At 43.1% G+C, this 16959-nt stretch overlaps 1 protein-coding gene across 2 annotated transcripts in view; it reads right to left on the reverse strand.

Annotated features, from left to right (window-relative positions):
• NME7 (NME/NM23 family member 7) overlaps window positions 1–16959 on the reverse strand; it is a 169711-nt gene that overhangs the window by 23565 nt on the left and 129187 nt on the right. For both annotated transcript variants that reach the window (XM_073308141.1, XM_073308130.1), the window contains one exon: window positions 1673–1780. In XM_073308141.1, the coding sequence (XP_073164242.1) occupies window positions 1673–1780 (108 nt within the window). The remainder of the gene's footprint in view (window positions 1–1672; window positions 1781–16959) is intronic.

Consider the following 16959-nt stretch of genomic DNA (forward strand, 5'->3'; position numbering starts at 1 on the left):
TCATCAGGTATGACAAGTAAAGTGGTTGTATGTACCAGGACCATAAAACCCTTCAGAGGTTCTTTTTTATTTCTGCTTAGCTGGGTTTTCAGTTAACTACAAAACTGAGATTAAAAAGAAGAGTTAGAAATGTATGCATTCTAGGAATCGAAAAGCTCTAGTAATTTATAAAACAATGTCCGCTTGCCAAGGAAACAATGCAGTATTCACTGTTTCGTTACATTAAAAATGCACATTGGATTGATGGTCTTCATTATTGTTGCTTTAGCTCAAACTATCATTGAAGAAACAATTGACAGCTGCAAAGCCATGTTGTGAGGGCAAATGCGCCAATGATAAAAAAGTAATTTAGAAAAAGAGGAATGTTTATGGACTGCAAAGCACATGCTTAAAATAAGAATGAACATGCTATGAAATAATATGCTTAAGTCTGTGAATGCACTGCGGATTCAGAGGACATCATGAACCATGACAGTGATGTCTGAGTTCATGCAATCAAAACACTGAGATAGAACTTCAGCCTTAAAATTCATTGAGGAGAAGCAGGGCCATATTCACTAGTATACTCCAGCTTCTTTGTGCCACTTCTTTCATGAAAAGCAGCCAGGGTAAATTGGTGAATCTGGCCCATATTGTTTAACAATATACATGAAAGTCTCCTAGATATATTGAAATGCCTGTCAGCTCTGGGTGGTTTATCTTAAGGGGTTAAACCCTTTCTCTGATGATCATCTAAAGGAGGGGAGGGCAAACTACGTCTCACAGGCTGGATCCGGCCCATCAGGGCTTTCAATCCAGCCCACGGGATTGCCAGCTGCATGGCACAGCGGGGCTAAGGCAGGCTCCCTGCCTGCCCTGGCCCCGTGCTGCTCCCGAAAGTGGCCGGCACCACTTCCCTGTGGCCCCTGGGGGAAGAAGGAAGGGGGCAGAGGGCTCCATGCACTGGCCTCACCTGCAGGCACCTACCCCTGCAGCTCCCATTGGCCGGGAACAGGGAACCGTGGCCAATGGGAGCTTCGGGGATGGTACCTGCAGCAAGGGCAGCGCACGGCAGAGCTGCCTGCTCTCCCCACTCACCCCGGGGCCACTGCCAGACATGCTGGCCACTTCTGGGAGCAGCGTGGGGCCTGCTGCTGCCACCCCAGGGCCGCTCGAGGTAAGCGGTGTCGAGCCATAGCCTGCACCCCAAACCCCTCCTGCACTCCAGCCCTCTGCCCTGAGCCCCCTAACCCCCTGCCTTGAGCCCCCTGCCGCACCCGAACCCCCTTTGTCTAAAACAAAGCTGATCACCAAGAGGAGTTTTTGCAACCTTATGCACTTGTCACATTGCTAGACATGCCCTCAGGATAGGTCCAGCCAATGAGAGGGTCCTGATGATATAATGCTTCTGACATTGGTTCACTACTTTGTTCAGAAACATCCTGAGAAAACTGTATGGGTGGAGTTCTCAAGCAACATAATGAACTAGAATGCTGCCTCCAGCTTGCTCGTGTAGTTGAATTAATTTCTCTTAATAAAGTCACCAGCTGCTTTATTTTTAACTTATCACTAGATTCCCGTACTATTACTCTAAACACAACACATTTTAAATAGCTCCAGAAATGGTTAGGTTTATTTTCTAATTTTAAAAAACCCGGTTATAAAAAGGGTGTGTAGAATTGTTGAACCTTACCTCCAAAAGTCCATCCTCTGGTAGATCTGTACAGTGCACAGCATTCTGAATCTTGTTTTTACCAAAGATGGCACGCAGGGTTCCAGGTCGGAGGTGACGGGCTATTTCCTATTGAATATATAAATATTAACACCGTGTGAACCTTATAGCCATGTTACATCATAGACCGTACAAACACGTATCAAGTAAACTATTCATTGTATGTTGATTAATATATGTACAGTATATCAAAAATGAAAATTAAGAGTTAAGTTCCAACTTGGACTTCATGTATGCATGTGACTGAAAAGCCATGACTAGGATGGGAACCGAAGGGTGAAAACAGTCTGACATGAACCTAGTGTAATTCACAGATTCCAAGACCAGAAAGGACCATCTAATCTGACCTCCTGTATTACGCAAGTTACAGAACTTTCAAAAATAATTCCTAAATTATTTCTTTTAGAAAAACCATCCAATCTTGATTCAAAAATTGTGATGGAGAATCCACCATGACCCATTGGTGAATTACTCTCACTGTTAAAAAATTATTCCTTATTCCCAATCTGAATTTGTTTAGCTTCAACTTTCAACCACTGAATCATGTTATACCATTCTCTGATAGACTGAAGAGCACATTATTAAATATCTATTCTACAGGTAGATATTCCTAGATTATAATCAAGTCACCCCTTAACCTTCTGTTTGTTAAGCTAAATAGACTAAGCTCCTTGTGTCTATCACTATGAAACCACCAGGGATTGTCAGCAGGGACGGAACTCAGGACCTTCCACAATATATGCATAAGCACCTAACACACGAACTAATGGAATTAGCTGTGCATACATAGCAGGCTCTTATCCACTACATGGACGAGTCACTAGAGATGAAAAGATCACACACACTTAGCTAATGCAGAGTGCTACACTAGCTCTCCTCCAGCCTGAAGGAAGCAGATTTTCACTTTAAATTTGACATTGTCAAAACTGAGCTCCTGATCCACCCTCAAGCCCCTTCCTCCCCCGTCCTCTTTTCTCTGTCACTGTGGACACCACCATCTAGCTTCCTCCCAATCATTCAGCCCCATAACCTCAGGCATCAACATATTCAGGCTATATCTAAAATCTTGCCCTTTCTTCCCTCATAACATTTCAGAGTTCCACCTTTCCTCTCTGTCCACACCCCAAGGTGCTCATCTCACATCATGGCTACTGCAACCTTGCCCCACTCTAGTCCAATCAAAGCATTGCTGCTGAAATCATCTACCTGTCCCATCATTGTGACCATGTCAATCCCCCCACCTCATACGAATCCTGTCTCAACCATGCCAAATAAAAGTTTCTTGCCCTTACCTTCAAGGCCTCTCACAATGTAGCCCAGCCATACCTACCTGCTCTATTATTTTATTGCTCTGCCAACAATGCAGGATCGACCACCACTTGTCTGCCTCTCCCACAAACACCTTTGAGCTTCCTTCCATTCCATCCCTTAGGCATGGAATATATTCCCTGAAAAAGCCACCATAATGCCACTGCCCTGTCCTCCACCTTCATGACTACAGAACACCACCAGCTGAGAGGGGTCAGGTAGCTGATGAGCTGAGACTATTGCTACTGAACGGCTGATTTGTCTTAACAAAATATACACATACCAATCAACTGTGCACACAGCTAGTCTCTGAAAAAACATGCTCATACTACTCTTACTCTGGCTTTCCACACTACAGTTTCACCCACCTGTTATTTCTTGTCTTAAACTAAGATTGAGGCAGGGATGGCATTCAGGACAACAAACCCCAGCCTGACTGAGGCCTGCACATACTTCTGAAATATTAATTAATATGAATGGTAATTTAGTTAACAGGTACCCATTTGAAAAGCCATTAAACCATATTATAGCTGGATTGAATCTGGCTCAAACCACTTTCTGATGAGAAGCTTCATTTCCCCATTGTTACTGTGTGTATGCCAGTGTTAGGTTACTGGTTACTTTGTAGTTATTGCTTTACTCTTTAGTTGTGGACACAGGAGCACACATGATGAAGACACTCTTCATCTCAATGGCATTTACAAGGTTTTGCTTACTAATAAAGTCATGGGCTTTGCCCTCCCCCCTGCAAACTGCAAGTCTTGGGCAGGTGCAGAATTTGCCCCCCCTCAACGCAGCCCCATTGGCCTGACTGGAGCTGCCCCACCCAAACAAAGATGTCAAACTACACCTATGAGTAAAGTCTAAGAGATTCTCTTAAGAAAAAAACCTCCTAAACCTGATCACGTTTTGGGATTGCCAGTAACCTGAGATTGATGAGGGAACAAAAATCACATGCAAGTTTACTGCACCTGCTTTGTACTTAAGTGAAGCCTGGCTTGAGATGACTGTTGATCCCAGTTGGCAGAGAGCAACAACAATTTGGCCGCTAGAAGCTTGAAGAGAGCCCCAGGCTTTTTAAACTTTACTTGAAAAGACAGAAAGACATTACAAATATTTCGGTAGCCATAAAATGTTAGCTACCACTTCAGCAAGAATTAGCTCAGAGGCAGACTTGAAAGTCAAAGTTTCATGTTCACACCTTTCCCCCTCCAGCTTATCTAAAATGCTGCTTCTAAAATAATTTTCCTCTCCCACTGTTCCAAACATGTCCCTTCTTTCTCTGAATTCCTTCAGCATTTTCCCCTCAATTTTCTCATCAAATTCAATCTCCTTGTCCTCACTTTTACATCCCTGCAGAGTCTTGCTGTAGCCTACATCTCAGCTCTCTTTTCTTCCTACTCCACTTCGCAAGCCTCCCTTCTAAGTGCCCTGCATCTGTCCTTCTCCCATACTGCCTCTTATGCTTGGAAGTCTGGTTTTTCTTTAGCACCCTGAGACCTCCCAATCCTTCTCCAAACTTCCTCCAGGAAGCCTTTCCACAGTGGCTGCTTGCAATACATCTCTCATCTCATCTTTCTCACAAATTCATGGCACCTATTGTACTCATGGCATCCGATGAAGTGAGCTGTAGCTCACGAAAGCTTATGCTCAAATAAATTGGTTAGTCTCTAAGGTGCCACAAGTACTCCTTTTCTTTTTGCGAATACAGACTAACACGGCTGTTACTCTGAAACCTGTCATTGTACTAAGTCTAATTTTCCTGGGCCTGCATTAGATCATAGTTCACTGAGTCAAGTTTTGTGTCAGCTTGTATGTTTAGTGTAAAATAATAATAATACTTCTTGAGCAATCTAAATAGATTCCTATTGCCTTCAGTTAATATATGTGACCAGAGAGAAGACAATTTGCACTAAGTGACCAAACAAGGGACCAACAAAAAAACAGTTCCCTTTTAATTATTAGTTCTTCATTCTATTGTAGTAACACCAAAGAACTCACCTCTGGAACCCAGTATACTAGGCACAGTACAAAGAAACAACACAAAAACAGCTGATCTTTAGTTAAACATTAAAAAAAGTATTGGAAAATCTTGAGGATGCTTCCTAAGTGGTCATTTCCGACGGGGCATTGCTCACACAATTCAAGCTGCAGCTACACTACAGAGCTTACGGTGGCACGGCTGCACCGATGCAGCTGTGTAGTGCAGCTAGTGCATCCTAAGCCGATGGGAGGGAATTCTCCCGTCAGCTTTGCTACTCCAGCTCCCGCAAGGGGTGGTAGCTATGTCGGCAGGAGAAGCTCTCCCACGGACATAAGCACCGGTGTGGGCAGTGCTATTCGGTGTAAATTACATTGCTCAAGGGGATGGATTATTCACACCCCTCCACGACATGGGTAATGCCAACATAAGCTGTAGCGCAGACATAGCCACAGTCCTTAGTGCAGATCTTAAGGTATATGCTTATTGCTTCCTATGTTTATGGTTACATATACAATACATTTCTATTGCCTCTTTAATACCAAGAGAGACACTCGAGTATATGGTCCTCTTTTATTTTTAATTAAGAAAACCGAAAAGCATTCTATTTATTCCAGTTCTCAGTGTTTATATTTTACATGCTATATATACCTATTTTCATATTCTCTCCATTATATATACGTCTTTTCACTGTGCAGGAATAACCTTGCCCGTGTGAAATAATTTGCAAATTCTATGGACTCATTTCTCCTAGATGAGACGGGGAGTTACGGAGCACAGATTTTGCATTTTTCCTCTTGCCTTTAGTAGTGATAATTGTCAAAAACAGGCTGAAAACAACAAACATCTTTATGATGAGAGGGCTGGTTACTTTTGCTTCAACACTTCAGGTTAAATGGCTTTGTAGTTAAGAATGCAGGAAGTATTTTTTTTTAAATTCAGAATTGTAACAAGTGTCAGATAAAGTCTTCCAGCCATAAATACAGATTCCAAGTAGATTAAGCATTCAGTACAGATGAGCTAGCCCCATGTGGCCAGAAAGGCAGGTGGTTAAAAGCGTTGTTAAACATGCATGCGTATTGTCATTTGTTGTGGACATGAGATTCTAGTTAAGTGTAATTCTAGAGGCAGCCACTGACATCAGGCACTTATCTTTTCCTTCCTGTTCAAGATCTATATAAAGTGGTCTATCCACAACAGGTCCTTTTTTTAAAATAATCAGGCCATCATGTGGTTTCACTCCAGGTGAATGGTGGTTCCAATACCCTAGTGAATCAAGCACCAATTTGTTCAAAGTCGATTTCAAGCTTACAGATAAGATGGGCAGAATTCTATTTGAATTTTTAAAAAAGGTTTGACAGATAAACATTTATATTTAAGCATTTTTTCTATTTTGATTGTTTTAAATTTTCACAGTTGTAGGAAATGGGGGGGGGCAGGCAATTATTTAATGTTCAGATTCAAAACATTAAAGCTTTATAGCCATTAAAACACAAATTGCCAACATCTTATGCAAAATATACAAAATAAATACCCGAAATCAAACAGACGTTCTCAAGCAGCATTTATCCTACTTTGCCTATCTGTACATTTCTATCATCGATAGAAATATTTGTCATTGGTTTGTATGTGTACAGTGAAATTAACGTTTACTGACATTTACTAAAAAATCTAATCCAAGCCTACTTATAGATCTAATTTTTTGCTGCTTTGCCCCTAATACAGAAATGTTTGCCCCTTCAAATTTGCCATTCACAAGGATAATTAAGAAGCACAATGACCACGATTGTCTTTCATTGCCATGAGCTCCAGAATAGACTTTCACGCTTTTGTAAAGTTTAAAAACCCAAGAGATCATCTTGAAAAGCAAGTGACTTCAATATCAATGGTGATTGAGGCCATCATGAAAACCACCATGCCCACAATATACCTGTCTTGATCTCTTTAAGAATGGCTCTACGTCAAGTGGCAACATCCTGACTTAGTTCTGCCATATAATCCAAATGATAATTTTGATCATAGTCTTCATTGCTCTGGACACCACTCCTTGTTTTCTCAGAAGTCTCAGCAAGGGATAGAATTAATTCATGTATTATACTTCAGGTTAGACGAGATGATCACAGTCGTGTCTTTTGGCCTCAATCTATTAAAGAGCTTGACGTTCCGGTCATCTTTTGGGACTTAAATAGAAAAACTTGAAATGTCTTTGAAAATAAGGTCACATTTTAGGATAAAGATAATCCTTTCCAAGTCGCAGAATACCAAGTTAATGGTTACGACTGATGCAGTGCACAACACCATGAGGAGCAGTTTGTCTGAACTTGGCCTGCACACCATGTGAGCAGCCCATATCCACCTCTGCTCCTTCTAAATTCAGGTCAACCAGTTTTGAGATATGCTCTTCTATAATAATCACTATAATGTCTAAACTGGTTTTTATCCCACAGGGTTACACCATCTAAGTCTGCTATGCGGTTTCCCAATCTGCATAGATCTGACATCAGTTTAGCCATCAGCAACTGCAGTGATAAGCTTTCTGTTTGTATTCCTGAGATACTTCCCAAGGAGACTAATTTGTTGTCCTTACAAAGTCTTTCATTTGGTTGGGTGTTAGCGTAGTTGTTCCAAGATGCTTCAGCTCTGGCCTGCCAGTTGAAAAGTATTTCAAAAATCCGAAAAACTGAAACCAGGCTCCATGTTAAACACTTGGTTCTCTTCCTCTATTTTATGGAGCAATTAATAATAGGAGCTTCTTGTTGACAAAGTGATGCATTTTCTGTTTACATGCACTCCACATGAGCAGCAGAGAGGTCAAATACATGTAGGGAATCAATAATAAAGATCTAATACCCACTGCCAAGTCTTACCAGAAAACTTCCTGTGCTTTCTGAAAATTCCACTAAAAACTTTTAATCGTTCGGACATGTAGCCAACTGATATGTAGATTATCATAAATTCTGGAATGAGAATTTATATCTAAATTCCTTATATTCTTTAGCATAATCTTCTGTCCCGTTTGTATTAAACTCACTTGGCCTTAGGCCCTCAGTATTGCCCTCTGCTGATTCAGGTTAATTTTTTAACTAGGGTGGTTTGACGTGTTCCAGACATTTTTCATTTTTTTAAATCAACCAACTCTGTGCACACATAGTTGTGTGTTTAAAGCAGTGTGAGAGTCAAGGATTGATTTGCAATTTAAATTGCCTGCCCCAGGGAGCAGCAGTCAAGTATGCAATTGCAAGGCTGTGAAAAATGTATCAGATTGTGTTTGGCAGCAGTAGGAGCAAGTAATCAAACTGTAGTTTATTTTCTTATAAAGTCTGCTCTTACTTGGTTGACAAATTCAAGTATTGCTTGCCTTGCTGGTAAAAAATGAAAGACTTTGAACTCTGATTAAAGCCATGTTCCTTTTGCGAGCTATATTTGCCCACTTAAAATCAAACCATGCTCTGTATTGTAACCTCAGCAGCTGCTGCCTAAGCTTGCAAGTCTCTGAAAAATTGCTACTCAGCCTATTATCTTTCCTCTTCCCTCAGGCAGTTCAGTTCTCTTTGCTTCACTCTCACTGATTCCCTCCAGCCAATCTTCTCTCTGACTGGCAGCCTAATGGTGCTGCAGGCTTGATATCACTCAATCCGCCCACAGACTTCCTGTTCTGTGGGCAGGAAACTTGACACACTTACTAGCCCAGACAGCGTTTCTACTTGTCCTGGACTTTTCTGGTCTACACTTGAGCAATTCCAATGCTGGCTCCTAAATGACTTCTCACAAAGTTATTCCATTGTATTATTGAGGAACGCATCTGCCATAAACAATGGCCAAATTCAGATCTGGAGTAAACAGGTGTAATTCTTATGCAAGTTTCTGAGCTAAATTCAGTGGTGATGTAAATGAAAAGTTCTGTATGAGATGTAAGTTGGTCAGAATATGGATGTAAATGGTAAAATAACTCAATGATTTGGAATTCAGTAGGTCTGCAAACGGTGTGTAAATTACACACTGACAGGTGAAAGGGGAGCGTGCAGCAAACAGCAACTAATATGAGGGTGTAAGAAAAATAAGAGGTAGCCAAGCCTCATGTACTCAGTCTTCAAAAAATTGATTAGTTACTTTATTTGAGTTCCATTCTCAGATCTGTTTTGACTCAATGTATGACTGTAAGCAAGACAAGATGGGGTAGGTAATCTTTTTTTATTCTGTTGGTGAAAGAGATAAGCTTTCGAGCTTACAAAGAGCTCTTCTTCAGGTCTGGGTCCTGAGATCTGACGAAGAGCTCTGTGTCAACTCAAAAGCTTGTCTCTCTGACCAACTGAAGTTGGTCGAATAAAAGATATTACCTCACCCACCTTGTCTCTCTAATATCCTAGGATCAACATGGCTACAACATTGCATACAACAATGACTTTAAGCAAGCCACTTGAACTCTATCAGTGAATTCTGGCCTCAGTGAAGTCAGTGGTAGTTTTGCCATTCACTTCAATGGAACCAGGATTTCACCCTGTGGGTTTATTTATCCACCTGTAAAACATGAATAACGATACTTGCCTAGGCAGGTTTCAGAGTAGCAGCCGTGTTAGTCTGTATTCGCAAAAAGAAAAGGAGGATTTGTGGCACTTTAGAGAGTAACAAATTTATTAGAGCATAAGCTTTCGTGAGCTACAGCTCACTTCATCGGATGCATTCAGTCCACTGAATGCATCCGATGAAGTGAGCTGTAGCTCACGAAAGCTTATCCAATGCATCCGATGAAGGGAGCTGTAGCTCACGAAAGCTTATCCAATGCATCCGATGAAGTGAGCTGTAGCTCACGAAAGCTTATGCTCAGATAAATTGGTTAGTCTCTAAGGTGCCACAAGTACTCCTTTTCTAATATAGGCAGGTATTTCTTCTTTCTGAATTTTAGGAGAAAGAGAGAAAAGCAAAATTTTACACTCACACAAACAGTTCTGATAAAACTGCTTCACTGTACATACACACATGTGTATGTGCATAAAGTTCAAAGAAGCTGTTCCTGAAATCACCACAAACTTTTCTCTTGCTAGGAAAATTCAGAGTTTGCCTAGTGTACAAAGATAGCAGGGTCCAAGATGATGAAAGTTAAGTCTGGTCATTTCTGGCTTCGATCCTCCCATCACACACATGCGCACACACAGAAAGAAAGAAATGCAGAAGAGGAAAGAACTACCAGAAAATTCTATAAGATTCACCTAGCTAAGCCATCTTGCTCCCTTCAAAAGGAGTTTGCAGCCTTGTTGAGGTGCGCAATGAACATATCCTGGGGATGCCAGAGATCCATCTCACTGATTCTGGGCCACCCCCAGAGATCCCCTTCTCCTCCTATCCAGCAATAAGTCTTCCTTTGGAGCAATGAAGGTATTGGCTGCTTTCCACATAGCAGTGCACTGCCCCTTTCTGAAAGAGGTGTAGAAGCTATTGGGAGGAAATATTACTGTTTGTAATAGATCAGGGTCCCATTGTGTTAGGTTCTGTACATGTATATTAAGAGACGGTCCTTGCCTTAAGAGCTTACAACCCATCTTGACACAACAGACAAAGGGTGGGAGAAAAGAGTATCATCTCCATTTTCAGAGTGAGAACTGAGGCACAGGGAGATTAAGTAACTTGCCCAAGGTTACACAGGGATGTGTGACAAAGCTGGAAAATGAGCCTAGATCTCCTAAATCCCTGCCCAGTTCCTCAGCCGTCCTTGCTCTTTGGGTTAATGTTCCTTTAATTCCTGAGCAGATTTCAGATCAGGTATCTGCCTAGTCCCCTCCCCTGCAAAGAGAGCCCCTCAATTCCATCTGGGCATCTTCCAAAACCATTCCATCCAGAGTCTGCACAGAGGGGCTTTGTGTGGGCTTTCCCTCCCTTGCTCCCTATCACAATGCCGTTCTCTTGCACTCAACCATTTCAGTTTTTAAAAAACAATCCAGTGTTTGGTTACCGTGCATTTTCTCAGACTATAAGTAAACAAAACTGCTAAAAATTCTGCTCAGGTTGCCTTGCAGTAGAAAGAAGAGCAGAGCAGCAAGAAACACCCTAAATTATTCATCGACAGCGTGTTTATTAAGTCACTCATTTTATATCCAGTTTTTTAAATGTCTTTGTTTGATGGTTTCAGAGATAATGAGACTGATGCTACAGAGTGAAACCTGGTATTGCAGCTGCCAGTTACAGCAGAGGTGAAGGATGGAAAAACAGAGATCACCTGCTTTTTTCTGATACAGAAGGGTAGCTGGCTCAGCTTGGAATATATTTCTGCCCTTCTAAACCACTGATGACGTAACCTAAGCAGAAAAGACTGGAGAGATTCTCTGACAGCAGTAGTATGCATTTCTTGTGTTATTACAATGGCACAATGTGGTATGCGAGCCCCACTGCGGAAACTCTCAGCCCATATGTATTCTCTCTGTCCCAATTCTTCCACTGGGGACAATCCCATCATGCCTTTAAACGATACAAGCATAGAGTCAGGTCACAAGCAGCTGTCTAGGAAGCCAGCTGCAGCTTCCAAGGAACCTGTGTAGATTGATTTTAAATCGCATTCCATATCCTAGCCAGTTCTTGTGGTTCCACTGCAGCTGGAAGTCCTATACCGAGGGGGTGAGTTCCCCCTAGAGCAGTCTGCAGCACGAGTGACGGTTCCTCACAGACCTGCCTCTTTGGTGTACTTCAAATCCACACTAACAAAGGGTATATGCAGAAGGCTGTGATCTGCAACCCCTCTTCTGCATGGCTATCAGCTGCTCTGTCATCCACTTGTTAAATTTTCAAACAAGCACATTTGTGCTTTTTCCCATACTGCCCCTCACACATGCGAGGTGCTCTGCAGAAACATCTGCAAAGCTACCTCATTATCCTCCTTCAAATCCCTCTGTACAGCTCTTCTTTTCTGTGATGCTTGCAAAAAAACTTGACAACGACTAGGCTGCTAGTTGCAGAGACGACTGCCTATCATGCTGACCAGTACTGTCTCATTGTTTACTCGTACTCTTGTCTGTCTGTATCCATCTGTTGTCTCTTGCTTACACTTCATTGCAAGCTCTTTGGGGCAGGGACTGTCTTTTTGTTTTGTGTTTATACAGCACAATGGGATCCTGGTCCATGGTTGGGGTGCTTACAAGCTACACATAATAAATAATAACAGTCAACGACACTCCTGGTCTACACTGGGAGGGGGTGGGGGGTTGACCCAAGATACGCAACTTCAGCTATGCAAATAGCATAGCTGAAGTCGGTGTATCTTAGGTTGACTTACCTGGCCGTGAGGACGATGGTGGGTCCCCCATCGACTCCGCTTCTGCCTCTTGTGAACTGGAGTTCTGGAGTCAACAGGGAGCGCGTTCGGGGATCGATTTATCGCGTCTAGACGAGATGCGATAGATCAATCACTATCTGCCGATCCGGTGGGTAGTGAAGACCTGCCCTAAGCAAACAGTATTCCTCACTGTCAACAGACATTCTGAGTGTTAACTACAACTCAGCATCTTACAGTAACCAGGGCACTGTTCTGGAAAAAACCCCAACAGATTCTGAGCAACACAAATGACAAATGTGAAAGGTGCTATATGCACCTGATCATGTCACTCTCTACTCCTATTGATTTCAAAGGTGTTGGAAAGAAAATGCTCAATACATTCCAGGACTGAGCCCTGTAAGAACAAAATTATTAGTAAGTGACTGATCGAGATAAATCACTGAGCTTCCTGTATGAAACTTTTTGGGGCAATCATAATTGACTCTTATCCACAGACAGATCTCCTGTGGCACTTCTGGAAAGATAAGGCAGCTAGCCCTAGTGTCCTAACAGAGTTCTAGCTTGGTTAATTACATTCTGCTCTCTTACACTCTCCTTGCAGTTTCAGCTAGATATTCCTCTTCACTTCCTCACCTAAACAACACAGCAACACTGCACAACTGCTGTGTTCCAACTCAGAGCTGGGAGCATTTCAGTGATGAATAAAGCCATTTCTGTTTGCAAACAAATTACAGAATCAGAAGATTGTGAGGAGCTTTGGAATCTATTTAGATGAAAGTTGCTATGTAAATGCAAGGTCATTGTGACCAGCCATCTATCCTTAGCTGAGGAACTGAAGAGAAGGGAGACAGTAGTTCACTGCTGTTGCAATATCTTTCCCCCTTCTAGACACTGTGACCTCAGCACTTCCCTTATCCTCTGAAAAACAGTGCTCCCTTTCTCTGTGGTAGGACTGGTATCACAAGAGACTTTGTTTTGGTGAAATGCTCTCTCAGGGTTTGGGCTCATAGAACATAGCTTCCCCATATGTCTCCAAAATTCAACACAAGCCAAGCCAAGCCAAGAAACAAACATCTTAGACAGAAATTAACCCAGACACTGAGTGCACTTCTAAAGCGCATTCTATAAATGGATCTCTCATAATGCTGTATAGATACTAATGAATTTAGCCTCAAAAAACACCACTGATAGACAGGGAAGACTTATTTTACAGATGGGGAATCTATGATAGAGAGATTGATATATTTGTCCAAATCAAACAGTGAGTCTGTGGGTAGAGTCAGGAACAGAATAGAACACAGGTCTCCTGACTCCTAGTCCTGTGCCTTACCCTCGAAAGCCATGTCTTCACTGGGAAAAAAGGTGTGGTTTTAAAGCTTGTTAAAACCCTAGCATAGAGAGGGAAAGCAGTATTTTAACATATTAGCTGGCAGGGGTCAACCCGAGAAGGAGCTAGTGCACACTCAATTTACCTCAGGCCCAGTGCCAGTCCTCAAGTCCTCCCAGCCGGCCAATAATGTCACTCATGCCGCCCAGAACCCACCCCCCAAAACTCCGCCCCCCCCAAACTTCACCCCCCAACCTGCCTAAGGCTCTGGGAGGGAGTTTGGCTGGGGGAGGTGGTCTGGGGTAGGGGACTGGGGTGCAGGCTCTGGGAGGGGGTCGGAGGGTGTGGCACTTACTTGGGGCTCCAAGGTGGGGTGGGCTGGGGGGCCCCAGGCACCGCGCCCGCAGCTTCCCATTGGCCACAGGGGTACTCGGGGCAGGGGCAGCGTGCGGAGGCACAGCTCCACTCCACCCTGGGGCAGGCAGACACATGGAGCAAGCAGGCAGACGCCGCTCAGCTCCTGAGCTGCTGGGGCCCTGGGCCATTGTAAATCACCTGGGGGCGGCAGGTGGGGCCAAAGGAGAGACCCGGCCTGGAGCCCTGCAGGCCACATTGGGGAGGTTCGCGGGCCACAGATGGCCCACGAGTTTGAGACCCCGGAGCTAGCACTAACAAGTTTTAAACTACAACTTGCCTGGTCTACTCTAGGATGTTTACATGCATTTAGCTAATGTGTTAAAAACACAACTTTTTCCCTATTGTAGATGTGGCCAAAAAAACCAGCTGCTTCTCTAATCCTACCAAGACCATGTTTACACTAGTAAAAAGACGTTGTGTTTCAAAACGCGTTTAGCTAACATGATTTTTAAAAGACTTTGCACCAAGATTAGACAAAGCAAGTGGCGTTAAATTCATTAGTTGGTTGTTGTCATCTAGCGGGGGAAGCAAAGGGTCGACCACAACCATTCACCACATTTTTAAAATACAATTTGCCTTGTCTACACAAAGTGCATAATATTGTTTAACATCATCTTAGCTAGCAAATTGTGAAACATGACCTAATCTTCCCAGTCTAGACAAACCCATTTATGCATAGTAAACTCTGGAGCTGCAGAGTTAAAGATCAAGACAGGCTACCAAAAATAGTTAACCTTTTTGAGGCCGAGCACTCAAACCGTACAATTCTATACAAATGATACAATTTTAGAAAGATCTATATTAGCTACAGAGAGCTTAAAACATTGTGTATTTCATTCCACGCAGGTAAAGAATGTGCTGCTTTTGTACCATTATCATTTTGAGTGTAAAGGGAGTATCTAGGATATTCAGCCAGCCTCTTTGGGTATGTCTACATTGCAATCAGAGGTGAGACTGCAGCACATGTAGACATACACATGCTAGTTTAGACCTAGCTAGCTTGGATTATAATAACAGTGAAGCCATGGCAGCATGGGCACCAGAACAACCGGTACAAGCCTGCCCGGGACCCTGGGTATGTACTTGAGTGGCTAGTCCTGCTGTCATGGCATCCAGTGATGTGGAGATGAGTGAGAAAGGCCAGCAGCTGAGACAGACAGGTAGGGATCACGAGGTTCTCTATCTGTTGGCACAGTCAGCTTCCCGAGGTGATGCCAGGTTGTTGAGGGGGCTTGTGAGACCTCAGGCAGACTTCTATAACCTACTTAAATGTACTCAACATTAGGAATGTTTGGAAGCTGGATGGATCAGGGCCCTTATTATGGGGATGCTACAATGCTCATCGTGGTGATGGACGGTATAGGAAAAATAAATAGACTAGTTAGGTGTTTCAGCAACTGGGGGAAGGACAAAAAAAATTCTTGCAGCAGAAAGGGGGATGGACCCCAATTTCAGTCTCTCCCCCATAAGTCACCAGAGACTCTTACGGGAGACAAGGAAGCAGAGTTTTCTGAGCTCTCATCCCTCACTACAGACAATATGCTTAATATCAGCTCTTCTCAGTTGGGTTTAACACTTAGCACAATGCAATACCTGTTTTGTACCTAATTGCGGCAGTTTTATGACTAACGAACCTAGTTCAATGACTATCCCACGCAGGATTGATTTATACAGAGGATTTAGTGCTCCTGAAAGATTCTGGCCTGAATGTTCTGGAGAATATAAGTCTCTATCTATGAGACAAGCACAGCACAGAAATAGGCACTGCCAGCTGTCCCTACACTGTGGCCTTGTCAACGTGCCTTAGCCATGACTTGGAAGATCCACCTCTAGGATTTAGAGTAGAGTTCACTGTCCATGACCAGTCTCTGGCCTCTCTGCTGGGACTGCCAACAAATCCCCAATAAAAGTGGTGATTTTGCACATGTGGACACCTGCCTATTAGGAAGATGACTGAGACCACCAACTCATTTCCCTGAACAGCTATCGCATGGTAAAATCTCTTGGACGCTACCAAACTATGGCACAGCACATTTAAACCAGCAGTTGAAATTGAAAGGATCCATATCCCATCACTAAATCCCTAATTGTTCTAATCTGCACAAGAAAATATTTTCAAGTGGCAGTGGTTGACACAGAGACCTTTTAATTAAAAGCCCCTTGTTCTAGTATAGTAAATTCTGTTGCCTGTCCTGGATGATTTTGGAAAGTCAATATGAAAAAAGATAACTGAGCAGGTCATCCCACAGATGGTGGAGGTCTGCCATATGAGCTGCATAGCCATAAGGTAAAAACCAACTTACTTATCTTTTTTTGTTTGGTTGGCTGGGTTTTATGAAGATATATTCTACATGCTTCTGAATGTGTCACAGAATTAACATTATGAACATTGAATACATGCCTATTAGACTGAGGGAATGTCTACACTACGAAATTAGGTCGATTTCACAGAAGTCGATTTTTAGGAAGCGATTTTATACAATCGATTGTGTGTGTCCCCTAAGCGCATGAAGTCGGCAGAGTGCATCCACAGTACCGTGGCTAGCGTCGACTTTCATAGCAGTGCACTGTGGGTAGCTATCCCACAGTTCCCGCAGTCTCCACTGCCCACTGGAATTCTGGGTTGAGCTCCCAATGCCTGATGGGACAAAAACATTGTTGCAGGTGGTTCTGGGTACATGTCATCAGTCACCCCTCCCTCCCTCCGTGAAAGCAACGGCAGACAATCATTTTGCGCTCTTTTTCCTGGATTGCCCACACAGACACCATAGCATAGCAAGCATGGAGCCTGCTCAGATCTCCGCTGCAGTTGTGAGCATTGTAAACACCTCGCGCATTATCCTGCAGTATGTGCAGAACCTGCAAAAGCAGGTGAGGAGGCGACGATAGCGCGATCACGATAGTGATGAGGACATGGACACAGACTTCTCTCAAAGCATGGACCCAGCAGCTGT

Source organism: Lepidochelys kempii, chromosome 1 (assembly GCF_965140265.1).
Source record: "Lepidochelys kempii isolate rLepKem1 chromosome 1, rLepKem1.hap2, whole genome shotgun sequence".
NCBI classification, from domain to species: Eukaryota; Metazoa; Chordata; order Testudines; family Cheloniidae; genus Lepidochelys; species Lepidochelys kempii.